This window comes from Drosophila simulans, chromosome 2L (genome assembly GCF_016746395.2).
Source record: "Drosophila simulans strain w501 chromosome 2L, Prin_Dsim_3.1, whole genome shotgun sequence".
NCBI classification, from domain to species: domain Eukaryota; kingdom Metazoa; phylum Arthropoda; class Insecta; order Diptera; family Drosophilidae; genus Drosophila; species Drosophila simulans.
In genome coordinates, this window is record NC_052520.2 from 8,107,783 (window position 1) to 8,134,803 (window position 27,021).

Sequence of the window (27,021 nt, forward strand, 5' to 3'; positions counted from 1 at the left end):
AGGAAGCGCTAACCACTCATTCAGTTCGAAATGTTTTCATCCGCGCTGGTTGTGCGTCCGGTGCTCCGCTAAAAGTAACAAAAAGTGCACAAATTGCCGGGAGAAAATGTTACATTAACGATATTTTCGGTTAATGCTAAGCACACGGATACGGATACTACGCCATATACGCAGTTCGCAACCAAAATCGGTGCAATACGCGGATTCGCGCAAACACAACGCAGCGCCTGTAAAAATCGAAGCCGAAACGAAACAATAACAAATGCGCTGAAGTTCTTACCAAATAATTTGCACCGACAGAAAAAGAGTGGTGAAAAGTGGGCAAAAGTGATCGAAAAGATCTAAAAAGTTTGTTCAAATAGAGAAAGTGTATGGTTAAAAGTGTGTTCCTGGTGATAAATCGGTAAAAATCGTTCGCTTTCGTTTTTGTTGTGGTCGCCGTTCGCAGAGCTTATGCAAATGTGGTAAGACACCGTGGAACTTGGCCATATTTTCTCTGTTTTGCTCGACTCCGAATGCCTAGCAACTCGATAAAAAAGGGCGCTAAAAAGCTGAAGCTGAAGGTCTCTCGACTCGCCAAACAAATTCGAGATTCACAAATAACAAGTGTGAAGAGCAGGCAAACAAGAAAACCAAACGCATTTGATTTCCCATTCTGATTTCCCGTGTTCTAGTTCTTTGTGTTCTTCTCACTTCCCCCTCTCCATCTCTTTCTGCCCCGCTGGCTTTTGTTTGACTTTCCTGGCCATCGCTCGATCGCGCCATCTCGCTCGCACACCGTGTATTTTCAGCTGTTGTTCTATTTTTAATTTCATTATCGTGTACTGCAAGTTATTTAAATCCGTTTCTGTGTCAATTAGTTTGAGGAATTAGCGCAGGCACGGAAAAGCGTCAAATCAGCGCAAATAACTTTCATTTATTTACATTTCTCTGCCGCGATAAGCGTTTCGGTAGTGAACCCCTTTCATTTAACAAGTATTTCCTTTTGAAGTGCGGCGATAACGCCACTAGAAGTTGACCCATTAGCTTAACGGTCAGATTACTCATGGTCATGGATGAACGCTTAAAAAGCGAAATGAGAGGGGAGTGGAGAACAAAATATTATTACAAAAATATATATATACTGAAGGTTTTTGCCGAACGGATGTCCCTTTGCTCATCCAAGCATAAGTTTAATTTCGAATAAAATTTAATGTTTTTAAAACTTTTAATGTTTCTAATATTTTGATCGCAGTTGTGTTTTTGATTGGTGTTTAAAAACTGGGCTTCAGTGTTATCAGTCTTGGGTTTAGAGCACATGGCACTGCTGTTTGTTGTTTGGGGCAATGTACATACATATGTATGTAAATCAAGGTGTTTGTTTATTATTTACACACTTCAATTTGAAGCCGGCAGCACATGACTGCGTTAAAAATAATCGTTAAAATCAAACAAATGCATACACATTAAATGCATGTTTGAGTTGATAGTAATGATTTTGATATCTTTGCCACATATTATTATCTTTGTTGTTCTTATTTGTATTTGACAAACGGAAATGTTACCTCATGCTTTGAAAAACATTTAAATATTTCGTTTTGACTCATTTTTGAATGAGGCATTGCATCCGATGCGGTTTTGGCTTTGTTGTCGCTTGTTGCGTTCCCAGATATTTATTTGCAATCAATAAATGACTAACACGACTATCGCCCGTCTAGACCATTGGCATTATCATCGGCTTGGGAATCTGACTGTATTTGTTGTTTGCTTTCTCAATGAAACACTAATTCCAGAAGCGGCTGATGACTTCATGAATATTTTTAAAAATTACCTATTTACTCAATTGCTTTCATGTCATAATTGCCTCTTTATGTTTGATTTCTGATCAGATCAATGATTTTGAACTTTGATTTCGGCGTTTGTTCTTTTGTTTTTCTTAGCAAAATTACAATTTATAGATCTTTAAACAATATAATGTTTTGATTTGCGGCCAATCGCCTTTGAGTTGGTTGCCGAAAAATGTTTGGGGTATAATTTAATGAGGAGAACTCTGAGATGTAAACAAATCAAGTCATTAAACTGCAATGCAGTAGGCAGGCCTACAGCCACATTGATTAATTACCAAAAAAGGGATGGAAAATAATCTCCATCATTAGTTCTCATTTCATTTATCAAAGTAGCTTTTTTTGATTGCTTCTTCGTTGTTAGACGAACGAAAATGTTGTTGCAATTAGTTTATGTTGCCCTGTGCAACCTGGGAAAGTTCTCCACGAAATGTTTCAGTGTCAGTGGCTAAAAGTCGTTACCACCGAACACCCACCCACCATCAAACAGAATTTGGCACGAGAAAATTTCACTTTTATTGTGGAAAGCCAACCCAAACCAACCAACCGAGCGACAACAGACCGTTCACATCTAACCCCAGCTATATATTATATAGTATATCCTATACTATATGTGTGCAGATTGGATAGGTAGCCAGCCCTTTTGGTTGGCGGTGGATGAGCCGAAGGAGTATGTTTTTGGGTATCCACATTTATAAAACTGCAACAGCTGCAGTTATTTTTGCAGCTTGTTTTGTTTGTCTCTCGATGATGCCACTGCGATTTTTCTTTTGTGCTCACTCAAACCCTTTATTTCATACGCCCCGTTTCCCGCCTTTAACATATTTGTTCGATTTTTGCATCTATGCAACCTGCATGTGTAAAAAACCCATTTGGAAAATTAAGAATAAACATATGGGTTAAATGAATTTACATCCGAATCGATATCTTTAAAAAACAAGGCTTGAATAGATACAATTTTTAAATTAGATAGTTGTAATCGTTAGCTCCTTTACAATTAGGATTTGCTTATTGAACTAGCTAAATATTTGTCATTGCCTCTCTTAAACTAATAGGTGTAGTTTTGGTAAACCACACCAAAGACATGACTTGGGCTATTTGCTGTCTTATTCCCAGTGACTGGCCCACCTTTTCGGTTTTCTGGCCAAAACACCTTCAGGTAAATAGGATGCATTTAAAGGAGGCGAAGGGCAGCAGCTGTTATGGTTTCCTCTGTATTTTCCTACCTGCTCTTGGCCTTTGCCTTGTTGTGGCCTTTTTTCAACCGAAATACTTCAACAAAATGCTGCCGCCAGAGGCGAGCAAGAAAACTAAAATAAAGAAAATGAATTCCTTAACATTTTATGCGTTGTTGCGTCATCGCACACGGAACCACAGTGGTATATATCTTTATACATACCCCCAAACACAACCTATACATAAGCGCATATCTAGATACAATAAAACAAAAGTCTCATTCTGTCTGTGAGTCTGGTTTGAAATTTAGTCATCTGCCGGTCTCGCACATAGAACTCGTTTCTAGATTTAGCTTTATTTCAGCGCTTTCAACGCATACCAAGAACATATTTCAAATTTCATGTGAGAATTTCCTTCGATTCCACATTTGCTAAGCTGTCAGCGCTTCTAAATGCGTTAATTAAATTTTAGTTTTATCGCAGTCAGTTTCTATCAGAAATAATATACATCTATGTATCTTATCGTGGCATTGTGGGTGTGCGGCCAGCAATTGGAAAATAAAATAAATATAAGTTTGCACGGGCGAAAATACTTATTCAGATAGTTCTGAGCATATCGAGTATATATATGTAGATAATCCTAGCTGGTTGACTTCTCATGCGTGAATGTTATTGTTGCCGATTTTTCGCACTGTTTCGATGGCCGTGAGAAACCAACTGAGTCTGGGTTTACAATTTTCATTGAGTTTTCTTCTCAATTATGGTTCCCAACAATTTGTTGTCTTGGCTTTCGATCTTGAATTCCCCCTTTACAAAGTGTGCAATGATGCGCGTGGATGGTTGTGGACATGCTTCACTGCCACTCGGGAATTTATTTATAAAGAATATTTTTCTCCTTCTACGGCATCTTGTTTAGAGTGTAAGCAAATCATTTAAATAGTTTAAGAAAATTAGTTCGATGCTAACTATCACAAGGAATCTTTGCGCATTGATAGCTCCAAACAAAAAAAGTTTTTACTTTCATTGAAATAAGATTGTAAACTAAATAAACTTATGCCTGAAAAGCACATTATTTTATATTTAATTTAATAGTATTTTTAGTATAAATTTTAGGCAACCCTTAGCCTTAAATAAACTTCGACTAACAAAACTTTTTAATCGAGTTGTTAGATAACTTTGTACGTCATTTGACAAGCCCCACCTTCATTTGAATAAATTGTGCCCCGTTTCAGGGCCAAAACCTGTTGACTCAACTATGTATGTATATCCCTCGGGTCGAGTTGAGTCAACTATTTGGAAGCATGTTAATGTCAGGTCGTAATCCGAAGGACCGCCCGTCAGGACGACACTCATTTGACAGCCTAGCCCGCACTCCCGTTTCCAATTTGCAAAAGAAATGTGTCTGGAAAAAACTGTTGCGTGTCTTCTCTGAGGGATTGGGCGATGGAACGAAGGTCGTAGCAACTATTTCGTTGATATATGATGATGAATGAGGAGAGCATGGCATTTAGCACTGAGAATCCTCCTGTTCATATTTTAAGCAGGGGTCAAATGGCAACGAAATTAGCGAGAGAAAGGCAAAAGTGGCTGTCATAAAACGACCAAAAAATACTTTTATGGCGGACCAAATGAAATGGAAAGTGTGGTAAGAAGGATGTCCAGTCCATTACCATTTTGCCACATTTGTCACTATTAATGTCGCGTTAGCGGAACGCGACAATTTTCTGGGCGGAGCAATTGCACACATGTACGTGCTCAGCGGGCTTTGGCCTTTCAAATAGATTAAAAAAAAGGGCAAAGGTATAAAAAACAAAGTGAATCATAAAAAACGGGAGGCGAAACTAGCTGCTCCTGCCTGCTCCTTTGCTCGAATGCATCAGCCAAATTGTTTGTTAATGGACAACAAGGCAGGAGCTATGCCATTTTGCTTCTTGCCCTTGCTTCAAACACACGGCACACATGGCGGATGTGGAATATGCTCTGACAGGTCAAACAGAGAGATGTGCGCGCTGCACATTTTATGATATTTGCACACTATGGAGAATCCACAGGCCGCATCGCCCACATGCCACTGCCACTTTGTCGCCGATGCTCTTGTGCACAGCTGGTGCAGTTTACAGTGGGACAAAGTCGCAAAATGTAGGGATTATAGTAGCACTTTTACTGATTAGCCTAAATATTAACTATTATGCTGGTTAACTGGTAGTTATCATTCAGTAAGAATGTAATTCATAAACTAAAAGTTCTTATTAAGTCCTATATTTATTCAACAAACTTCCTAGCTGTGCTAATAAAGACATTCACATTAAAAATAGAAATAGATGCGCCTGTTTAAAAATTAAATGCACTTGTATTTATAGACATGCCCAGAGTTTATTCCACGGTGGAAGCGGCGGAGGGGGCTAGTTCGCCAAGATAAATGTAGGCCAAGACCAGAGACGAATATGCATTTTGGTTAGACCGCCCCCATGTCTCCTACTGCGCCTCCTGCTTCTCCCGCTCCTCCCTGGCCAGCTGCTGTCACTTTGAGTGAAACGAAGGCGTTGGCCACAGCTTGTCGGCCCATTAGCTCACTCTTTCTGCCCAGCGCCGCACACACAAAAACAAGTTAAATGTGTGTGCGCTTGTGTGTGTGTGGGGTCGCAACCACTTTGAAATTAATTTCCCTTGTGAAATTTACGTACACGTAATTGTAGGAGCTGCCCCAAACCCTTAACCGCTGCATAAAAGAGCGAGAAAAGTGCTGCAAGTGACCCAAATCTTCTCCAGATGCAATGACATGGCTGCCGTTGCATGTGAAGTTTACGATTCCATTCGGATTTATCACACATTAACCGTAAATTGTGTGATTCAATTAACCCTTGTTGTTGATTAATGCGGGCTGAACTGATATTCGAATGATAATTTATTTGGTTTGTGGCTTTTAATGAAATATATATTGCTGTTGGTCAAATAAAATTATGTTAAATTTCAGAGCATTCCATTTTTTGATAGTAATTTATATTACGATATCGATTAAAACATTTATTTCCTATACCTATTAAATGAGTTCTTACATTCATTATGTAATTAAAACCACATTACCCAACGACTTTTCGCTTTAGAAGAGCTTAACAACTAAATACAGAACCTTTCTTACTTTTCAACTTATTGTAAAATAAAATGGCATGCGAAGTTCTCTGTTTTTATGGGCAAGCTTGCTTTTCAAACGCACACCAAGAATGTCAACTGAAGTTTGTTCATTATTTTCGCTACTCCCACTTTTCCGAATGAACATTGCGTGCTATTAAGTAATTATGCTTTGATTCGCGGATAGTTACTTCTTTTAAAGCAACCGAACCCACGTGGCAACAAGGGGTTAACAATTTGCGGAGTAGTAGCGACATTGTCAATTTTCACACAAGATGACGTCATCGTCGTTCTAAAACAGGAACCAGAATCAAAAGTAGTGTGACATCAATGGGTTCCCAGCGACAATTGCAGCTGGCAGAGGTATCCAAGCCATTGCAATAATTCTTGGATTACGAGGTTCTAGAAAAGAACTAAACCTCCACTAAAAATAGAGCAAGTTGAAAGTGGGTAACAAAAATAAAAAAGAAAAAAAAGAAAAGCCCATGCCACTCGCTGGACATTCCTAATTAATGGTAAATTAATGGGCCACAGACACGCGGCAAGGGAGACAAGGAATACAGACTAACTGGACAGAGATTAGTTGACTTTGTCAACGCTTTTCCGACTTTTCCGTTTCGCCAGTGCACTTGGGTAAATAGAATTGCAAATATTATTGCAAGAGTTGCCGCCCAGACAAAGTTCAAGTGACTGGGGGACTTGGCAATGAAGCTGCTCTAATGAATGCCAGGGGGTTTCCGGGGGCACCAAGACGAGGATGAAGGTCGATCTGAGTGCGAGATGATGGCAGTCTGGCAATTGAGCTCGTCCCTTGCAGCTCAATTTCGTTATTCATGTAAGCGGCTTAAGATAAAGCGCTTCATCTTGGTTATTCCGAAACTTCGAGAGAGTTGAAATGGGTATTGTGCCAGGGACTTAAAGCTCCAATTTCTGTCAAGACCAGATAGTGAAACCGCAAAATATGTGATTCTCAAACATTTCAACGATAAGCACAATAATATTCTATGCTATTACTCATAACACAAATAATTATGAATGCAAGCGAGATAATTCTTTGGACAACAAACTAAAAGTACACATGCTTTCAAATTTATTGGCAATTTGTACATTTAACAATGATTTATTTGGAAATATAATTTTAAAATCACGTATACGCCACATGGCCCGACCTCTGGGACATTTTGCCAGCAGCTGCCTGCGTTTCGTTCAAAACAAATGTTAATGTTTGTTTTCAAGTGCCAAAACATGCATTTCATCTGCATTGAACATATCAAACAAGGGCAACATTGGGAATCTCAATAGCGACATTGATGTGCCAAGTTAACCCAATGAAAGCACACACCACATGAGAATGCTACTTATGTTCGAAATCGAAAGACAATAAACATTTCGATCGGAATGGAAATGGAAATCAAATCGAAACAGTAGCAGAAATCGAAATAATCGAATTGGGCCAATGGAAAAGGCTGGCTAACACCATGATTGCGGACAGGCAACAGCAGCTGGCACCTCGATTGGCATATAGATATCTGGGTATCTGAGTATCTAAGTATCTGAGTAGCTGAGTATCTGAGTATCTGCGTATTCATATACATTATAATGCTTATAATATAATCACAAACAGCAGCAGCAGCTCAGCAATCAGCGATGCGTGCATGGCAAATGAATTAGTTGCGAATAGCACGCGGGTTAAACATTTCATATTCATTGTCATTGCGGGGGAAGGAAAGGGTTGGGTTAGGGTTCCCCAAAAAGGGGGGTGTGTGCCTTGGAATGCCTGTGCAGGCCCATAATCAAGCCCCAAGAGCATAGAAGCAACACGTGTGCCATTCGATTTTGATGGAACCATGAGACGTGTCGCTCCCTTTCCGCCGTTGGAAGTGGAAAAGAGCTCCGATTATAGGATTACTTCGTCTTTATGTAATGATCGAATTATAAAACCAACATCATGCATACCATATGGGTTTTAAAAAATGGTTAAAATAGTCTGAAAATAAGGCTGTAGCGATGATAAACGCGAATTCTTTAGCATTTATCATGGAAGTACTTTATAAGCTGTATTTTAAGCATTTAATTATATTTATTTTGAATTTTAATAGCACACTATTCTTTAAAACAATCTTGCTTGTATCTGAAATAGCCATTTTCATTGCCTAGTCTGTGTATTAAACATCCATATAGACAGTCGCATTTCCATCAGCATTATTGTGCCATTAGACATCTGCTCAGACAGAGAATATCCCCCGGTCTGCCGCCGCCTCCCCCTTTACCCCCCTTTACCCCCCCTAGCCCCAAGAGCCCGCATTTATTTTGTTAAAACAGTTGAGTGCCTTTTTTTGTTTTCATATGCCTACCACTGCTTTTTATCGCCATTTGGGGGCAAACCGGCTCGTTGTTGTGGTTCGTTCTATCATTCGTTTTTTTCCCGTCTAGCTGAATCTGTTTGTTTGCCCAAGGGCGGCGGGATGGTGGGGAAAGTGGGTGGTCGTGGGTGGTTGTGGGTGATTGTGGGGTTAGGTGTGGCACCACTTGAGGTTTGTCGGCTCGGTGGCTCAGCTACCCCAGAACCTCGCTTTTCGAATTTTCTGCCTGCCTCTCTCTTATTAGCTGACATTATTATGTCGGATATATTTGCGTTGGAGGCGTGGGTGGCGTCTCTTTTCCCCACGATTTCGCACTCTTTGTTGCCTTCTTTGTTTGCCGCCTTGTTGTTCTTATTAAACCAGCCAAAAAAGTGAGGAATTAAAAGTTTTGAACATGCCAAATTACGTCATGGCTGTTGATCTTTTTTCGCCATTCACTGAAATTAGCAGTTTTGTTGCTCTTTTTTGCTTATTTTTTATTTGCATTTGTAGTTTGTTTCACTGTGCATGTGAGGCATTAGGTCAGGAATTCATCATGTTTTTTCTCTATTATATGTTATATGTGACTTGAGTGGATCTGTAAATTAGCCAAAGAAACGAGTTCAATGAAACAACAACATTTTTACTGATAAAGAAACACTTTAAATAAATTCCGAACTGTTTATCTTTTGTACAAATAAAATAGAAAAAAATATTAGGAAAGATTGCTGTTTATAAAGGATTTTTTAAAAATATTTAAGATAAGCAAAACAAAATATTGATTCAAATTATGAAAAGCTTTCGAACTTATAAATGATAAACAAATATAATTCTATTGAAATTCTGTAGCTTTATAATGTTCTAAAAAATCAAGCTTATTAATTCAATAAATAAAGGTATCAACTTTACCGAACTAAATTCTTAGAATTTATTAGCTAATTCAAACGTTTGGATATGCTCCTTCGCCATTATCCTTGGCATTCCGAATGGCTTTCTTTCTTTCATTCTTGGACTCGACAGTTTCTGCACCATTAGTTTAAACCGTATTCGAATAAATGCCACATTATGTGCCATTGAATGTCAATTACACAACCTATATATGGATCCTAGACTCGACTCCCTAAAGCTTGAGCTGCGTGGCCACTCCTCTTGCTACTTTCGCAACTGGAAAATGTAAAAAGCGGAAGCGGAAAATTGAAACTAACCCCACCCAATTCAGGATAGCGTGCGACTACCGACTGCCACGCCTTCTCCTCAGCTTTGGCTGGATTTTATTTGCTTTCCTCGCAGTGTTAATTAAAATTGTGTCAAAGTTTATATCCGTGAAATATTTCGGGTTTTTTAGGGTCCGCTTAATTAAGAACGATTAATCTTTAAGCCTTAAAGTGCCAGTAGCAACAGGCATTGCGGGATTCCTTGGACTGAAACTCAATTGCAATTTGTTCTTTTCTTCATCTTTCAGCTGCTCTGCGCCGCTTGTGACAACAAATTGCACTCGAAGCTGAGGCTTTTATGAATGCTACTGCGTTGGAGTCGGAGTCTGAGTCCGGATACGCATCTGGAGGAGAACGGCGCCGGAGGCATCCATCAAAATGGTCTTCAGCTATGCGTGCATGGTGCTCCAGCGCATCGTGGTGCCAGCGGTCCTGGTACTCGGTGAGTAGTTCGATTTTTAGTATAAGAATTCAAATTGTTACATCCAATTAATACATTACCGATTTTCTTGTATCTTTAGCTGCCCTGATGCGACCAGTGGGCATATCCTTTGTGTACCTTCTGATGTTCTTTGTGTCGCCCTTTGTCCCGCTGGCCACGCGACGCAACTTCAAAGGATCTGTGACTGCCTTCTTCATCATCCTGCTGACGTTGAGCACGCTGGTCCTCTTGGGTCACATAACGCTCCAGATTCTGGCGGTCAGCCTCACGCTGCCCATCTACAACTGCTCGTTCAGTGAGCGTCTGCTGCGTCACATTGGCTTCGTGAGCTTTATTGATCTACAGTGGGTGTTTTGTCGATCACGTGGTGCCTTTGCCGGTTTATTAATACTATATATTTTGTAGGCCATTTGCCATCATCGAATGGCTGGTGCCTGAGGTGTTGGTTTTCGCCACCTCCCTGGGTTCGTATCTCACGGTGAAGCGAGTGGCCTCTCAGCCCGTCGGCGCCGAGCAGCTGGAGAACGGCGAAGTGGTCGATGGCCAGGCGGAAAACGCCCAGACATCTTCTCAGCCATCTGGCGCAGATGCCAATGGAGGAGATGTGCAACAGGCCACGGTCACCACGCCACTGCAGCAACAGCAGCAGCAGCTGAGGAAACGAGTGTCCATGATCAGCCAGCATATTCACTTTGAGGGCTTGGTCAAGATCTGTAAGTAGGAACTACTTATGGTGAAGCCACTTGAAACGTAACATTATAGGGATAATTAGCATACAAATCTTGTTGTATCAAGCATTAGTCTGAAAATACCCAAACTTTAGTTTGCCTACCACATTTTCCAGAAGTTGTTCAGACAACATCTCCGTGGAATTCATGGGCTCCCCGCACACGAATGTTTTTCAATCAAATTTAATGAATCGCTTCCATCGACAGCTCCTCTGTTCTGCCTGGCCACGCTGTTCTTTGCGGCCGTGCTGCGTCCGTCGGTGCCTGGCGGATTTTACTTTCTCATTTTCCTGCTGGCCGGCACCTACTGGGCAACATGCCAGACGCTGCAACGGTGCGTGTCCCATCAACGCCATCAATTCCGGACATCCTACTCACTTTTCCCTTTGTATTCTCGCACCATTTTTTGTTGCAGGGGCTTCGCTTTGTTGCTGCGCTGCGTGATGGTCGTCCTCGTGCTGCACTCCCTGTCCATTGTGTCCTACCAGACGCCATGGATGCAGAGCCACCTCAATCATACCACCCTGACAGCCCGGTAAGTAGAGGAGGGGTGGAAGAAGTGCCGGGAAATCATCAGACTATCATCTTTCTCTGCCCATCAGGTTGATTGGACTGGAACCGCTTATTGAATCCTACTGCTCGCCGGATATACGAGTCTTTCTGTACAATAATAAGCTATCCCTGGACTCGTACCTCAATCCCTTTGCGTTGTTCTTTGCCTACTTCGCACTGGCCCTGACCACCAAGCATCTCATTAAGCCACGGGTAAGTTTCAATTGTGGGAAAATTAAATCCAAAAGTCTTTCAGTGACGGAACAGCTCTTACTCTGGTTTAGACTGATTTAGAGCAACTAACACAGATTATGATATTAAACAACAGACTTGATTTAACAAGACTGAAAGCGGGTTTAATTAGAAATATTTACTACTTCTTTTGACTAAATTTTAAAAAAGATAAACGTTCTGAATGGAACTAAATCGCTTTCATTCTTCTTAAAAATCTGGCCAACACTGGGATATAGTTTTATCTGCTCTTAATTTCTGCTCTTCCTATGCTGCCATACGCATCCGGAAAAACCACTTCAATCAAATCTTTCAAATCTTCTAACACAAAAATCTCTGCACGCCTAAACAAAAACATGATAAACACTCCTAACACCTAACAAACAACCAATTGTCACTAACACACCACACCGAACACCTGAACACCTAAACACCTAAACATCCAAATCCACGAACACCGGAACACCGAACTCCTTAGCTGGAGCCCAAACCCGCCACCGCATTTGGGCAGCAACTAGATTGCAATAGCAGCAGCATCAACAACACCACCGGCAACAAGGTCAACCGCCAGCTATCGCTGCTCACCTCGCAGACATCGCGGGGTCGTCGGGATGGGTCGAATCCTGGCGGAGGTGGAACCACCATTACCACCACCACGACCACCACCAACGCCACCTCCTCCACTGCAATCCGCAATCAGCGCTTGAGTGTAAGCGAGCGAGTGGATTGGGCCAGGGTTTCTGTTTTGATCTCCATTCAGTGTGTGAATGTTGAATATTTCTGGGGATTTTGGGGGCACAATGAATTGGAATGGGTGTACTAGAATGGGGACACAGAAAATTCCCAATAATCCGGCTTACCTAGATGACCTGAAAAGTATAATCCATTACGAAAACTTGATGGAAAACTTATCTTGGCTTGAATGTTTTTATTTGCATACTTACTTTTCAAATGCACTAATAGGTTTATTTTTTTTTGTTCTAAATACAATTACAGTCTTTAAATTTAAATTAATAATGCGAGGATAATGAAATTAGTATCAGGTTTAGAACTAGGACAAACACTAAACACAATTAGTGGCCGCAACTAAAACCCAACTAAATGTTCGTCTGTGCCTTAATGTTTAACCCCAAAACTGCGCCGAAATTTATCCGATTTGTGTGCGCTTTTGCTGAAGTCTGACCACAATTTTCTTTTTCTTTGCGATTTTCCTGCCATTTTCCTTTTTGTATGTTTGTTTTTCTTTTGATTTTTGTTTATGCTCTCTCTTTTATTACTTCCGCTTTAGGTTTCTTTGCGCCGAGATCAGCGTGCAACGTTGAATGAACCGACTGAGACGACGCCTGTACGTAAACTAACTCCACTTTGCGCCAATAGCGTGTATCTTTCTCCCAGCCTAACCCCAAAGCCTAATCATTAGACTAGTTCTAGCCTATCTCTATCTCTGCCTCTGTCTCTCTATGTATCATTTGGATTAAGCTTTCCTAACGTCTGCCATTTGTCTATGTTAAACTGTACTCGTCTAAATCTAACATCTCTAGCGATCTGTAGTACTAATCGCTGTAGTATTTCCCCCGATATCAAGGGATATTCTAACCCATACTATAAACTAAACATTGTACTAACTGCGCCAGTGTGTCTGTATGTATGTGTTCTGGGTCATAGAGCACCGCCAAAGCGATACAAAATAGTTTGCAACTCTCACCCGGATAGTTAACCATCGCCATCAACACCCGTAGTGCCCTAGAACTTTAGAACTCTTTGTCTGTACATATCTTGTTTAGTAAGCTGATCTCTCTTCTTAATGTCTGTCCTGTTAAACCCAATCTCTGAGCTAATAAAAACATATCTGAATCTATAGTTGGTGCGGCAAAGCACGCGAAAGGCACGCACACCCCAACCGCTGGAAAGTGGATCCTCGGTGGCACCCAGTGTCACCCAGCGGGGCAATGACATTCAGCTGGACTCGATGGAGCAGCGATCGGAACAGGAGAACACCACCACATCCATACTGGATCAAATATCGTATGGATTCGTCAGCGTGGGAGGATTCATATATCAGAACAGCTATATATTCACCAACATTCTTATGATGGTAAGTCAGTGTACATATATCTTTAAGTTATGGTATAGTTTTTCAAATATTCAATCTCTTGATAGGCCTGGTCCATAGTGTATCACAGTTGGCTGACTTTTGTCCTGTTGCTGTGGGCCAACGTGCTGTGGATGATTCCGAACCAGAGGAAGGCCATGATGCGGTCCAGTCCCTTTATAGTCTTGTATGCTGAGGCCCTGTTGATTGCCCAATACATATACGGCATGGATCTCAACAACGAAGAGCTGCCCACGAGCGTTCCCGTAAGATGACACTTAAATTACGAATTAAATTTAATTAACTGAAGTATTTGCAGACTGCGGGCATTAACCTGCAACAAATCGGCTTCGAACGACCCATCGAGAACCAAATGCGTCCATGTGTGCCGCTGATCGTGAAGACAGCGTTTGTGCTAATGTTTTGGGTGACATCACGACAGTTCTTCAAGGAGAAGCGCGATCGGCGAAGGGACAGCACTCTGGCGGACATCATTGCCCCACTGCAGATCACAGTGGGATCGGCTGGCTCCAGCTACCTCATCAACGATGGCAAGAAGACCTCAAAGTTCCTAAAGAAGGCCGGCGATGTGATCAAGAATCTACTGGTGCGCCTGTGGATCTGGCTACTCGTGCTGGTTATCTTCCTTTGCGCCATCACTGGCGAGAACATGACCGGCTTCCGCATCTGCTACATGGCCCTGTTCCTATTCTTCTTGCTAGTCTTTCAATCGTCGTCCAAGGCGTGGGTTAAGATCATGTACGGCTTCTGGCTGTTTCTGATCTTCTATGCCATGTCCATACTTATATTGATCTACACATATCAATTCGACAAGTTCGACAAGTACTGGAGCGACTATCTCAATGTGTCCGCGACTTTGTAAGTTGGCTTGTTTTCTAAACTAATATCTTTAAGTAGACCATGTTCAATAAAATCAATATGTTTGTTTTTTAGGCAAAAGGACATCGGCCTTAAGCGGTATCAGACCAAGGATCTGTTCCTCCATTTGGTCTCACCAACGATAATTGTGATCCTGACCGTCATCCAAGTGCACTACTTCCACAAGCGCTTCATCGCATCATTGCAACAGCAGCCGTTGGCTGGCGGATCGGCACAGCAGAAACCCACGGAGACAACTGCCTTGGAACCGGCGCCATCGAAGCGACGTGGCAGCGCCGGTTCACTGCGTAGATCCCAGGGTCCATCGGCGGAGGCTGCTCCAGGAGCCACCACCGATTTCGAGACATCTGTGCGAGACTTGGTGCGCATATCGTTCCGCAAGATCAAGAACAAGTCGGAGTACATCTTCAAGAACTTCAAGGATGTCTTCTGGCGCTTCCTGGAGCTGCACATCATGAAGGCTGTGTATATCGCAGCCTTCGTGTGCAGTGTCAGTGAAGTCTGCGTACTGCACATTATCTTTGTGGGTTTCTGTGTGCTGGGCGCCACCTCGCGGAAGGCCGTCCAGGTGGTGATCAGCCGCCTCATCTCGTTCATTGTCACCGTCATAGTTCTGTCCAAGATGATCTACCAGATCGAGTACTTGAGTCACTCGCAGCACAACGTGGTTTGTGTAAGTTAATGTTATCCCATTGAGAAAGCTCATTATATTTTAATCTTAATCATATTTCGCAGTCTGACAACCGGACTGCCAACAATGCCGAGTGGATTGGCCTCACCAAGGCTGACAAGGTAACTGGCGGACTGATGAGCCTGTTGCGCACCTACATCATCTACATGGTTATTGTGACCATGCACGCAGTGATCAGTTTGCGGCAGCTTCAAATGCGCGTCAAGATCGGAGCACTGAATGCTCCACCCACCAAGCTGCTGTTCCCCAATATTATTCGAGCTGATGCTGAGAAGGATCTGGTGGGACTGGTCAAGTATCTCCTCAACTTTGGCTTCTACAAATTCGGCATTGAGATATCGCTAATCGCGCTGGTCTCCACCATCACATATCGTCAGGATATTGTGGCCGTAGTCTATGCTCTGTGGCTTGTGGTGCTATTGCTTCTACGGAGATCGCAGTGCGCCAAAATATGGGGCGTTTTTCAGGCATTCTTTGCCATCTCCATACTGACACAGTACATAGTGCTGGTAGGACTGCCGCCGAGCTCTTGCCTGGGTATGATATGAATCAATCAATATAAATGCAGTTTTATAACTTTTTTGTGTGCCTTGCAGTGTTTCCCTGGGATGAAGGTCCCTTCGGCGAGGGCATACAACGCTGGACGATGCTGCCAGGAGCCCTGCACTTCAACCACGTACCCAAGCTGATCTTCGACTTCATTGTCTTGGTCATTCTGAACCGACAGAAGAGTATCTTCTGCATCGAACAGCGTTATGCCAGTAACGACGACTATCCGGGTGGCAGCAATCGCAGTGTGATCGCGGATATTGCTCAGCTAGGTCGCGTTCCCTTCGACAATCCCACCCACGACTTTTGCTCGTACATACGGAACTACTCGGACATCCTCAAGAACGGAGTGCTGTGCGGCTTCTACTGGTTTACTCTGGCAGTTGTTTTCTTGGCCGGCACCAATATTGCGGATCTGCTGGCACTGGGTTATCTGATCGGAGCGTTTATCTTCCTGTGGCAGGGATCGGATTTCTATCTGCGTCCCATACACACCATCATCTTTCGCTGGAAGTGGCTGCTGGCATTCAATGTGGCCAACATACTCATCAAGACGTCCTTCCAAATGGCCGGCTGTTTGTTCATGACCCAACTGACGAAAGACTGCTGCTGGCTGGTGCACATGCTCGGCATCACCTGTACGAGCAATGTGCTTACAGAGCAAATAATGCTGCCAGAGGAGGCTGAACTGGCGCTTAAGCCAGGCGAATGTCCCAAGATCACCCACCAGGTGGTTCTCCTGTGGGACACGATTTGCTTCGCCTTCATCATCTTCCAGCTGCGCATATTCAAGTCGCATTACTTCTGTCACATCATAACGGACACCAAAGCAAATAACATCCTGGCCTCAAGGTGGGTTTTTAAATCTCTGGTCATTCTATAAATTGATTGAACAATTTTTATCACAGAGGAGCCGACATCATTGAGAGTCTACGACATAAGCAGATTGCCCATCGTCACGACCATGAAAAGCAGGTGCTGCATAAGATCAAGCGAAAGATGGAGCGCATCCGTGCCACGCAGCAGAAGATGCTTCGGCCCTTGGACAAACAAACCCACTTCGACGGTAAGTGCTTGCACCATCACTTCCAGGGGTTTTTTCCTCCCCTTTCTGTAATTTTTTGGAGCTCGAACTTCTCGTCGCGTTTTTTGCAATTTCCCCTTTTGTATTTTGATCGTTGGAAATTGTCGCGTGTGTGTCTTACATTAATCTTTGGCTTCGTGAAGGGCGACGCACGCCCTCAGAGCACGCCATGTCCGATGTGGCGCCTTTGGCCCACAATAGCAGCTTCACCTCTTGTCAAGGATCTGGCTATCTGACCCCAGATGAGCATAGCTCCGCCAGCTCTGGCACTTCATCGCCAGCCAGAGCTTCGATCCTCTCCAGCAGTGGAGGCAGCGTGGAAAGCGTGGACAGCGCAGACGCTGCCGTGATTATTGAACCGGAAATCAATGTGATGCCATGTGAGGAGATTACGGACTATGTGGATGTGCAGTCGGTCAGCGAGGAGGAGACAACTGTGGCAATGCCCAAGAAGCATCTGAGCTCTCAATCGAAGGAATGTGTTTTCAAAAGCCCAGAGCCCTCGAAGCCAACCACGCCGAGTACGGATGCGTTGTCTACTCTCCTGACCGAGGGATTTTTGGAACCGAAAAGGATCTCTTTGGGATTAGCTCCTCCTGAGCTAAGTCCCCCTGTTGGTATGCAGTGCCTGGCTCCTCCGTTGGCTGCTTATGCCACAGCCATGGCTTCTAGTGCAGCCAGCTCTGTGCTGTCCTCCAATCTGACTCCAAATCTTCGACGAGAACATCGCCGCCAGTCGTCAACCAATGCCGCTGTTTCCTGGAACGAAACTGTATCCATCAAACGGTCGCCCATGAAAAAGCAAATGGTAAAAAGTGGAAAGTGCGGGATGCAAACCGTTCATATTGTGTTATTTAGATTAAAGTGTTGATTTGATTAATTAATTAATTAATTTAGAAATTGAAAAACTAACAGAATTATGTTATAATACTTATAAGTGGTAAGGTTGAAAAGTGTGTTCGGTTTGCATCCCAGGAGAAAACAATATATAAAACACTTTTATCCCACTTGCCAAACAGTCGGCGGATAAGGAGGAGGTGGTAACCATGCGGCACAAGTCGCTCCACCGCCGACACCAGAGCATGGGAAATGCCAGTTACTCCTTGGATGAAGCCAGCCAGTCGCAGCGCAAGCGGTTGTCCAGCAACTTATCCGGAGCTCGGGACGAGGCCGCTCTGCGATCCGCACAGAGACCACATAGCTGGGGACCCGTGGGTACGAGCTCCTATATGGAGTCGCTGATGTGCGCCTTCTACGAGCCTGCTCTGCTGCATGGACCATGTATTGGATGAATCATTACTCTCAAATTCTAATGATAATTTTGCTCAATTTTAACGAAACTCTGTACAAAAAAAACCATTTGTTCAATGTGCGTGATCTTTAATCTTCAATAAAACCGATTGGGGTCCTGTGTAGCAGACCCCAAGAAACTGCCTCCATGAGTCTGGCCTGTAAATAACACTAAACTAGATTACTTAGCTCCCAACTACTTCCATTTGGGTTAATGGTTAAGTGCGCAATCAGAACTCCTGAGCGCTGCTACAAGTGTATTATAAATCTCTTTATCGATCTAAATGTGATTGCTAGAATCAGTTTCTTAAGCTTCAGGGGGTTCACTTGTGTTGTAAATTAAGATTTTTGATCTGCATGGATGAAACTCTTCCAAATTTTTCTCAATGCTTTTTATAATATAATACTTTTTCTAAATATTTATTTTATTTCCTTTGAAACGGATATGGAATCTGGTTATATATTTCCACTGTCTATAAGCATATTGAATGCCTTGGATATCGGTTCAGAAATATACAATTTACAACATTTGAAGCATCGGCTAGCCGTTGTTAGATTATGTTCCATCTTGATTTCAATTACAGCCAAATGTCTAAATTCTGTTCGTTTTTCAACGTTTTATTTTTGATTATTTTTTACTTGATTATTTTTTAGAACATGGTTATCCACTTCCTGCACCAACAGTACGCAGAAGGAAGGAAATTAAATTACATCCACATGGTAAAGTTTTTGTTTGTTGTGCCTCATTTGTTCGCTATCTAAGCTGCCCCATGCCATGTATATATAATCTCTACCCGATTAACTGCATGAAATTCTGTGTGCGCTGCTCTGTAAATTGAATGCATAAAGAAAAGCCTACTACTACTCCTAGCAACTATTTACTAATACCTATCTGAATGTTGTTAAACACCATAATAACTGCAACACTTCGTTGGAGCCGTGTGTAATAATGTTGTTTTCGATGTTCCCTGCAGCTACCCGTGCTGGTGACTACTACATGTTCGAGGAGATGGACGATAAGTTTGAGCTCGACTTGATACACGACGAGATCGACTTCCTCGAGGAGGAGAACATCACCGAGAGCGAGATGAAGATGCAGCGACGCAAGACCCTCTACGATGTGAGTTTCCGCATATTTCTAGTTGGGATTCCTTTGAGTTTAGGCCATGCTGCATGCCATACTTGCCCGCATGACTTTCGAACCGTACTTAAATTCTTGTAAATTCCAACCCCCCCCAAAAAAAAAAAACAAAAATCAAAATCAAATATTGCCCCGACTTGTGATCGAAGGTGTGGAAGGATCTGAATGATGCCGAGTATCGTCGCCACTTCTATATGCGCGAGCGTTCCTACGCCTCAGAGCCCGGCTCTCGCATTCTCCTGAAGTTGGACGACGAGAAGGAGAAGATTGGGCCCGATCTTGGCCTGACCAGCGACCACGATGAGGACGACGATACCATTGAGTGCGACCTGGGCATGCGCACCTCGACGCTGTCCGAACCGCTCGACTTTGGTCGTCGCAGCCAGACGCTGCTCGAGGTTGTGAGTCTATGGAGCAGAGCTAACTGCATATCTTGTCTTTAATTGGCGCACCTCCCGTTGATTTCACATATTTTGCTCACGAGCTCAAGTTTTTCAACTGCGCCCGCAATATCAAGCTGCCGACCAGCAGTTGGGCGCACTCACCTTAAAATACTGTACAAAAAAACAAAAACATATAAAAACTACAAACGATTTCTTGTATCTGCATATTGTATAAGCTTGGTTTTTCGTTAATATCGTGTAAATGTCTTTCTTACAGCTATTACCAGCCAGTGGTCTAACACGCTATATTTATTTGAACCCACAGAAGTCGAAGGATGCCCCACCAGGCGAGTTTCCTTCCACCAGCAAGGGTATTTCCAAGGAGCGCGATGCGGCGACGGCTTCCAGTTCGGCTAGTCCAGCGCCCACTAGGGATGTGGGTGATCTGCCCGTGATTCCCCCACCCTCGACTGGCCTGGGACGTGAGCAAACCTCCAAGGAGACCTCCGATAGCAAGTCGAAAATGGAAGTGGACAGCGGAGAGGTGACGGCCAAGGATTCGGATGAGGACTTTGATACCAATCCCATTATCAGACTGCTCGAGGGCTTCTTGGTCACGCTGACCATAAGACTGAACCGCTTCTCGCGCAACTATCGCTTTGTGAATCGCATCCTGGCCGGCGAAAAGAAGACCCTGAAGGTGGGTTAAGTCTATCCTATCTGTCCAGTATGGTGACTAAAATTCCGATTTTGCTTCCCTTTACAGGAGTCCAGTTCGTTGAACCGCCTGGGGCTGTCCAGTGCCGCTGCCATGTTCCACTTCCTCAAGTCCAATCTCGAGAGGTATTTAGAAAGCGATTCTGGAATCCAGCTCCAGTGTGCGCCGCTTGCGTTAAAATTTTGAATTAAGTTTTGATTTTTGGAAACTGGAAACCCCCGAACGTCGTAGAGTAGCGTGTTCTGGTCGCGTTACGAACCGTTCAATTTCTTTGTACTTAAGTTTGTTAATAGTTATGTTCGGTTTTTATTCAATTATTTATTTCGTATTCTTTTTCTTCTTATTTTATTTGCATATCCGTTTTACTTTTGTGTTCCGTGTGTTTGAAACTCTGTACCTGCTTCCACAACATACTACTACTCTCGAAACCAACGACACACCTGCCAAAATGTTTCACCACCTCACCTCCATCATTTGTGCCACCATGTTGTTGTTGATACCCGATCGATCGATTGATGTTGCTGTTGCTGCTGTTGCGATGAAGCGATGAAAGTGACCCGCCCGCCTCCTCATCCACCCCGCGGCGGGTGGTGATCGCACCACCGAATGCCACCGAGCACTCAGACCCCACCAGCACCACACTGAACACGAACACGACAACCACACCGCTATCACCACCAGAACCACTGCAACCAACTACAACCAGTACACCACAGCAACAGCATCAGCATATTCGCGCTGCCGAAGAAATCATCGAACTGCCTGTAGATACCGTGGATGGAGTCGCCCATAGGTAACACAAAACCTCACGAAAATCGTTGTTTTAAATGCGGGGATTCCAAAAGCGTTATGATCATATCTTCTATTCTACTAGACCAGTTGCAAAATTCGATTTTTCAAGTAAAATGCAAATACTTAGCTTAATAATACGACTCAAACACAATCAAAATGAAATTAGCAAATATACTTAATCAATCTTCAGTTTTTCTGAATCCAATCCGCACATTTTGTTTCACCCGCACTTACATGTTCTTTTCGAAATTAGAAAATAATGAATTGTACCTCATTTCATTAGAGTAGAGATTAATTCCATGTGATTATGTATATGTCAAAGACGAAATTTCCAGAATGAACAAAAACAGATCCTTACTAATTTATTTTTCTTACATTTTACATTTTTCTGCGCGCATTTCGATCATCCGAATCAATTTTTGTTTTGTTAGAAAACAATCAATCAATTCATCGCCGCCAGCCAAGGGGTAAGTAGATCGAACCATACTACCAATCTATATCTAAATCGAGATCAGTAAAAACTCAACTAACCACACATCAAAGTGTCTGCTCTCTAAGACTCTACCAAGATCTCCGAATACTTGAGCAATTTTCTCTATATCTATATACATATATGTGATCGTCATCTAAACTGCATTGTGACACCTATTTTCCATTTCACTCCATTCTCCATTTCTGTTGCCCCCATCCATGCGCTGTATCAAATATGTATAAATCGTATATATAGCACGATGCTCAGTCGAAAATCGGATTGTGGCCTGCCTGAGATCCGTATTAAAGCGCCATCTGTCGAGCGCGGTGCACACTATTACCATAATCACCACAGCGGCGGTGGCTCAGGATCCTTGAGCAAACACTGGTCCTACGAGCAGGTGGACAGGTACTGGTCCCGCCCACTAACTATGCGTATAGCCCACTTACCCCCTAGCCTATTGATGTGCCTATTCATGTGTTGGTGTCTTTCGGTTTGTGCTCGTAACGCTCTATAACTCTCTCTTCACAGGCGGGTCGATTTTACGAGAACTTAAAACCAGGGTTTACAAGCTAACAAAGCTTTTGATAAAAAGTAACCAGTTCTTACTAATTTTTGATTAAAGTAAAGTTAAAAAGATATATGAATTAGAATATGCTCAGCGTGCAATAAAATATAAATTTAAATATATATCAATATTTTACAAATAGAAATCTATTTTACAATTAAAGGTAAAACTACAAATGAAGTCTAACATTCCAGTGCAGTATAAATCGACCCACCCAACTCTATATCTTCATATCTATCTTTTAAGCTCATGCCCATCCTCATGACCATGATCATCGCCCAGACCCATGACTACTTTAAAATCTATCACGACTCTGTCTCTTCCCTCTGTATCTTTTGGTAACTGTAACTGCATCTATTTCTGTATTTGTATCTGTATCTCTGCCTCTCCACTAAGTTGTATTCGCTGCTATGATTTAAATCTATCTCTATGCGTTCTTTGCTAGTATGTACCGTTGTCTGGCTTCGATTTATCCTAGTTTAAAACAATTTTTGTGTTCCACCCGAGTTCCACACGATGCACTCGCATGTAGACTGTGGAGCATGCAGCGCACACATTTCAATAAAGAAAAACGGCACCCAGCATGTGAAGTTGATAGATTCCACGAATGTGCATAGGGATTATCATCCATTAACTAATATTGTTCCGACGATCTTCCAGCGCGGGCGAATTCAATCTGGAGGAGGAGAACTTCGCCCAGAGAGATCATCATATCATTGTAGAGGTGCTGATCTCCTCGTGGTATGCCCTGTTGGCCAACACGGATCTCATCTGCTACATTGTGGTGTTCATCAATCAGGTAAGAAATTGAATTCATATGCCCTGCGAATTTATTTCATATTAATCATTTTCATTTCTAGGTCGTCAATGCCAGTCTCATTTCGCTGCCGTTGCCCATTATGGTCTTTTTGTGGGGTACACTGTCTCTGCCGCGTCCCACTAAAACCTTCTGGGTCACGCTGATTGCCTACACCCAGGCCATCGTCCTGATCAAGTGCATCTTCCAGTTTAAGCTGATCTGGTCCAATTACCACCAACTGCCCAATCAGCCGCTGACACCTGCCAAAATATTCGGCGTTGAGAACAAGGCCCACTATGCGATTTACGACCTGATCCTATTGCTGGTTCTATTCCTGCATCGCTATCTGCTTAAATCACAAGGCCTGTGGAAATCGGGCTACAAGGACACGGATAACCAGTTTACCAAGCCCACCGCTAGCATGTAAGTTGTAGAATATCTTCAAAAACAGACCACTTTATTTAACCTTTGCTCTTATTTTAGTGATGAACGCGACGATAGCGACAACCTGTCCCAACCGGACTCCCGCCAGCTAAACGATGACGCTGCTCAGAAGCTGAGTCTTCAAGTGAGCCAGGCTTCCTTGCCAGGATCGCCAGACTTCAGCAAGACGGGCATTAATCAGCTAGAGTAAGTAGAGGAGTGACGAACAAAAAAATTCTTAATAAAAATAATCGTTTTTATTTCAGGCGCACCAAGTACACTTCATCGCTGTACAAATTCTTCTTCAGTTTGGTCCACAAATCCCGTCTAGCCACAGATGTTTATGCTCTGATGTTCCTCTGCGATTTTGTGAACTTCTTTGTGCTTCTTTTTGGCTTCACTGCATTTGGAGTGAGTTAAATTTATATAATTTATAAACTTCCAGAGATTATAATCATTATATTTTCTGCTTTTAGACTCAGCAAACGGAAAGTGATGAAGGTGTTCAGACATATCTTGCGGAGAACAAAGTGCCCATACCATTCCTGATTATGCTACTGGTTCAGTTCCTGCTCATCGTCATTGATCGCGCTTTGTATCTGCGCAAAGCTCTGGTGAACAAGATCATCTTCCACTTCTTCTCGGTTATCGGTATACACATCTGGATGTTCTTCGTTGTGCCTGCAGTTACAGAGCGCACATTCAACTCCCTCGCACCTCCAATAATATTCTACGTTATCAAGTGCTTTTACATGCTGCTCAGCTCTTATCAAATCAAATCTGGTTACCCCAAGCGCATTCTGGGAAACTTCTTCACCAAGGGATTCTCGATGGTCAATATGATTGCCTTCAAGGTGTACATGCAGATTCCATTCCTGTACGAGCTGCGAACCATATTAGATTGGGTGTGCATTGACAGCACCATGACCATTTTCGACTGGCTGAAGATGGAGGACATTTTCTCGAATATATATCTTATCCGCTGCACCCGGCAGTCAGAGACTGATTTTCCGGCCATGAGAGCTCAGAAGAAGGCCTCACTTTCCAAGCTGATAATGGGTGGCACCGTCGTCCTGCTGATAGTGATTTGCATTTGGGGACCACTGTGTCTGTTTGCTCTTGGCAACGCGGTGGGCACCTCGAATGTGCCCTTCCATGTGTCGCTATCAATACGAATTGGACCCTATGATCCCATCTACACAACGAACAACTACGACAGTATCTTCGAGATCAATCCTGAGATGTACTCTCAGATGACTAACGCATACATAAAGGAGAAACAGGCTTTGACGTTTATTGCTGGCTATGATGCAACGGATGTAGCGGCGGTTAGACTAGCTGGCAACTCGCCTTCTCTGTGGAACATAGCACCGCCGGATAGGCAGCGACTACTAAATGATTTGAGAAACAGTATGATATTGTTATTCGATTACCTAATATTCAAGTATCATTGATGAGCCTCCTTTTAATTTCAGATCACACACTGAAGGCCCGGTTTTCCTATTCCCTCACCCGAAAGGCTCCTGCGAAGGGGCTAAAGGAAAATGTGGGCGACGAGCATGCCATATCGCTGGACGAGTCTTTTGAGGGACGAGCAGCACTCATTCATATGCTTAGCGAAACCCACGATGTGGAGCCAATTCACAGCAATGGCACCACAAATGGTACCACTCCGGAAGTTGAAGAAGTGGTGGTGATACCCGGTATGATACCCAAGTTTATCAAGGTTCTCAATTCGGGCGACGCTGCGGTGGTAAGTGTTTTGAGCCCAAAACACTACGACTACCGACCGTTGGTTATCAAAATGCATCGAGATAACGAGACCAATGGGTTATGGTGGGAGATTCGGGACTATTGCAACGACACCTTCTACAACGAAACTCTATCGAAGTTTGCATACAGCAACTGCACTTCGGGAATTGTGATGTACACGTTCAACGATAAAAAGTTCCCATCCACGTTCAGCTTCCTCACAGCGGGAGGGTAAGTGGGCAAATAAATCCTTAAAAATTCATATATAAATTATTCCATTTACTCCTGTAGCATCATTGGTCTGTACACCACCTTTGTGTTATTGGCCTCGCGCTTTATGAAGTCCTTCATTGGCGGACAAAACAGAAAGATTATGTTTGAGGATCTGCCCTATGTTGATAGAGTGCTGCAACTTTGTCTGGACATTTATCTGGTAAATCAAACAATATTTGTTTTGAGCCCTCGATGACCTCTTTGCGTTTTCCAGGTACGGGAGGCATTGGAATTCGCTTTGGAAGAGGACCTGTTTGCCAAATTACTCTTCCTATACCGATCGCCCGAAACGCTAATTAAGTGGACCCGTCCCAAGGAGGAGTACGTGGACGATGATGGCGACACCGACTCGATTCCCAGTCGAATGAGCGTGCGCCGGCCGGAGCAACTGCAGCCACAGCAACCGCAATAACATAGGCCTAATCCAATCGCTTTACTAAAGTAGAGTTTGTTTACGTATTTAGTACGTATTGCGTTATCGTAGGTTTCATAGTCTTTTTTAAAAGTTTTTATAAGGAGAAAGAGAACACAAATCGAAACACAAAAGTACGCATCACCCATTTATACAGTCCTTCGATTTTTTGTCAAAAGTACTGCCCATGTGTAAAACTGTGTATTTAGTAACTAAGCGAAAAGTGTTGATGTTTGTTAATACGAATAATTGCAAATAATAGTGAATTGTAATTGCCTAATCAAGGAAATAATTTATTTAAGTTACTTCTAAATAAGTGTAAAAATTGAAGATTAAGTGCGAAAATACTAATAATAATGATGAAAACTCATATTCAGGGAATTTAGCATTTTACAGAAACCGTAAATATAATAACTAACCTAAAGCATCCGAGTTATTAGGTAAAAATAGCGATTAAATAATAAATGTTTTATATTTATACAACAAAAACAATATCATGTAAAATTAGCCATTGCTTCGATTCGCATACGTTTCTATGCTGTTTGCCTAATTGTGCCCTTTACAACTGATTAAAGATATTACGTCTATGTTATACTGTTTACTATATAACTAAATCGATACATATTGCATATATAGAGCGTTGACTTTAGTTTTAGGCATATCACTTGACATATTTTTGTATTGAATGCAAATATCATTTGCTTAAACGACTCCTTTCTAGGCAAATTCATATCAAAATGAAAAAATTAAATAATATACAGTGCGTTGGCTTCGAATGGAAATTTCTCCCTTTTGCAATCTCTTAAAATTAGTAAACGCCAACTAGCTCGGTATGTTCTTTTTTTATATAGCAAAACGAAACTAAAATGATAATTGTAAAAATAATGAATTTTTATACTAAGAATCGAACAACTTAAAACGTAAATATAAAATGTATCTATTTTTTTAGCGATTCATTTCCAAAACTAGCTTATTAACTGCGTGGAATACTTGCGAAATAAAATAAAGAATTCAAATTGATTGTAATAAAAATTAATTGTTTCAGT

At 42.5% G+C, this 27,021-nt stretch overlaps 1 protein-coding gene across 22 annotated transcripts; it reads left to right on the plus strand.

Annotated features, from left to right (window-relative positions):
* On the plus strand, positions 1 to 27,011 carry LOC6731448 (piezo-type mechanosensitive ion channel component). 22 transcript variants are annotated; one of them, XM_039291620.2, is made up of 31 exons: positions 1 to 464; positions 9,932 to 10,125; positions 10,205 to 10,469; positions 10,531 to 10,838; positions 11,061 to 11,187; positions 11,269 to 11,388; positions 11,456 to 11,618; positions 12,115 to 12,345; positions 12,925 to 12,981; positions 13,498 to 13,731; positions 13,797 to 13,994; positions 14,039 to 14,607; positions 14,683 to 15,301; positions 15,364 to 15,856; positions 15,916 to 16,720; positions 16,777 to 16,934; positions 18,897 to 18,962; positions 19,217 to 19,362; positions 20,044 to 20,466; positions 20,533 to 20,609; positions 21,029 to 21,277; positions 21,708 to 21,743; positions 22,004 to 22,156; positions 22,977 to 23,115; positions 23,177 to 23,538; positions 23,599 to 23,745; positions 23,805 to 23,949; positions 24,015 to 24,948; positions 25,014 to 25,521; positions 25,582 to 25,723; positions 25,778 to 27,011. In XM_039291620.2, exons 2-31 carry the CDS (start codon positions 10,062 to 10,064, stop codon positions 25,973 to 25,975), a joined length of 8,136 nt encoding a protein of 2,711 aa, XP_039147554.1. In that variant the 5' UTR covers positions 1 to 464; positions 9,932 to 10,061; the 3' UTR covers positions 25,976 to 27,011. The 22 variants fall into 22 exon arrangements, with proteins under 22 accessions (XP_039147554.1, XP_039147556.1, XP_016024103.1 ...); XM_039291622.2 differs by having other exon boundaries at positions 20,092 to 20,466; XM_016179772.3 differs by having other exon boundaries at positions 14,048 to 14,607.
* Positions 27,012 to 27,021: the final 10 nt, after the last annotated feature.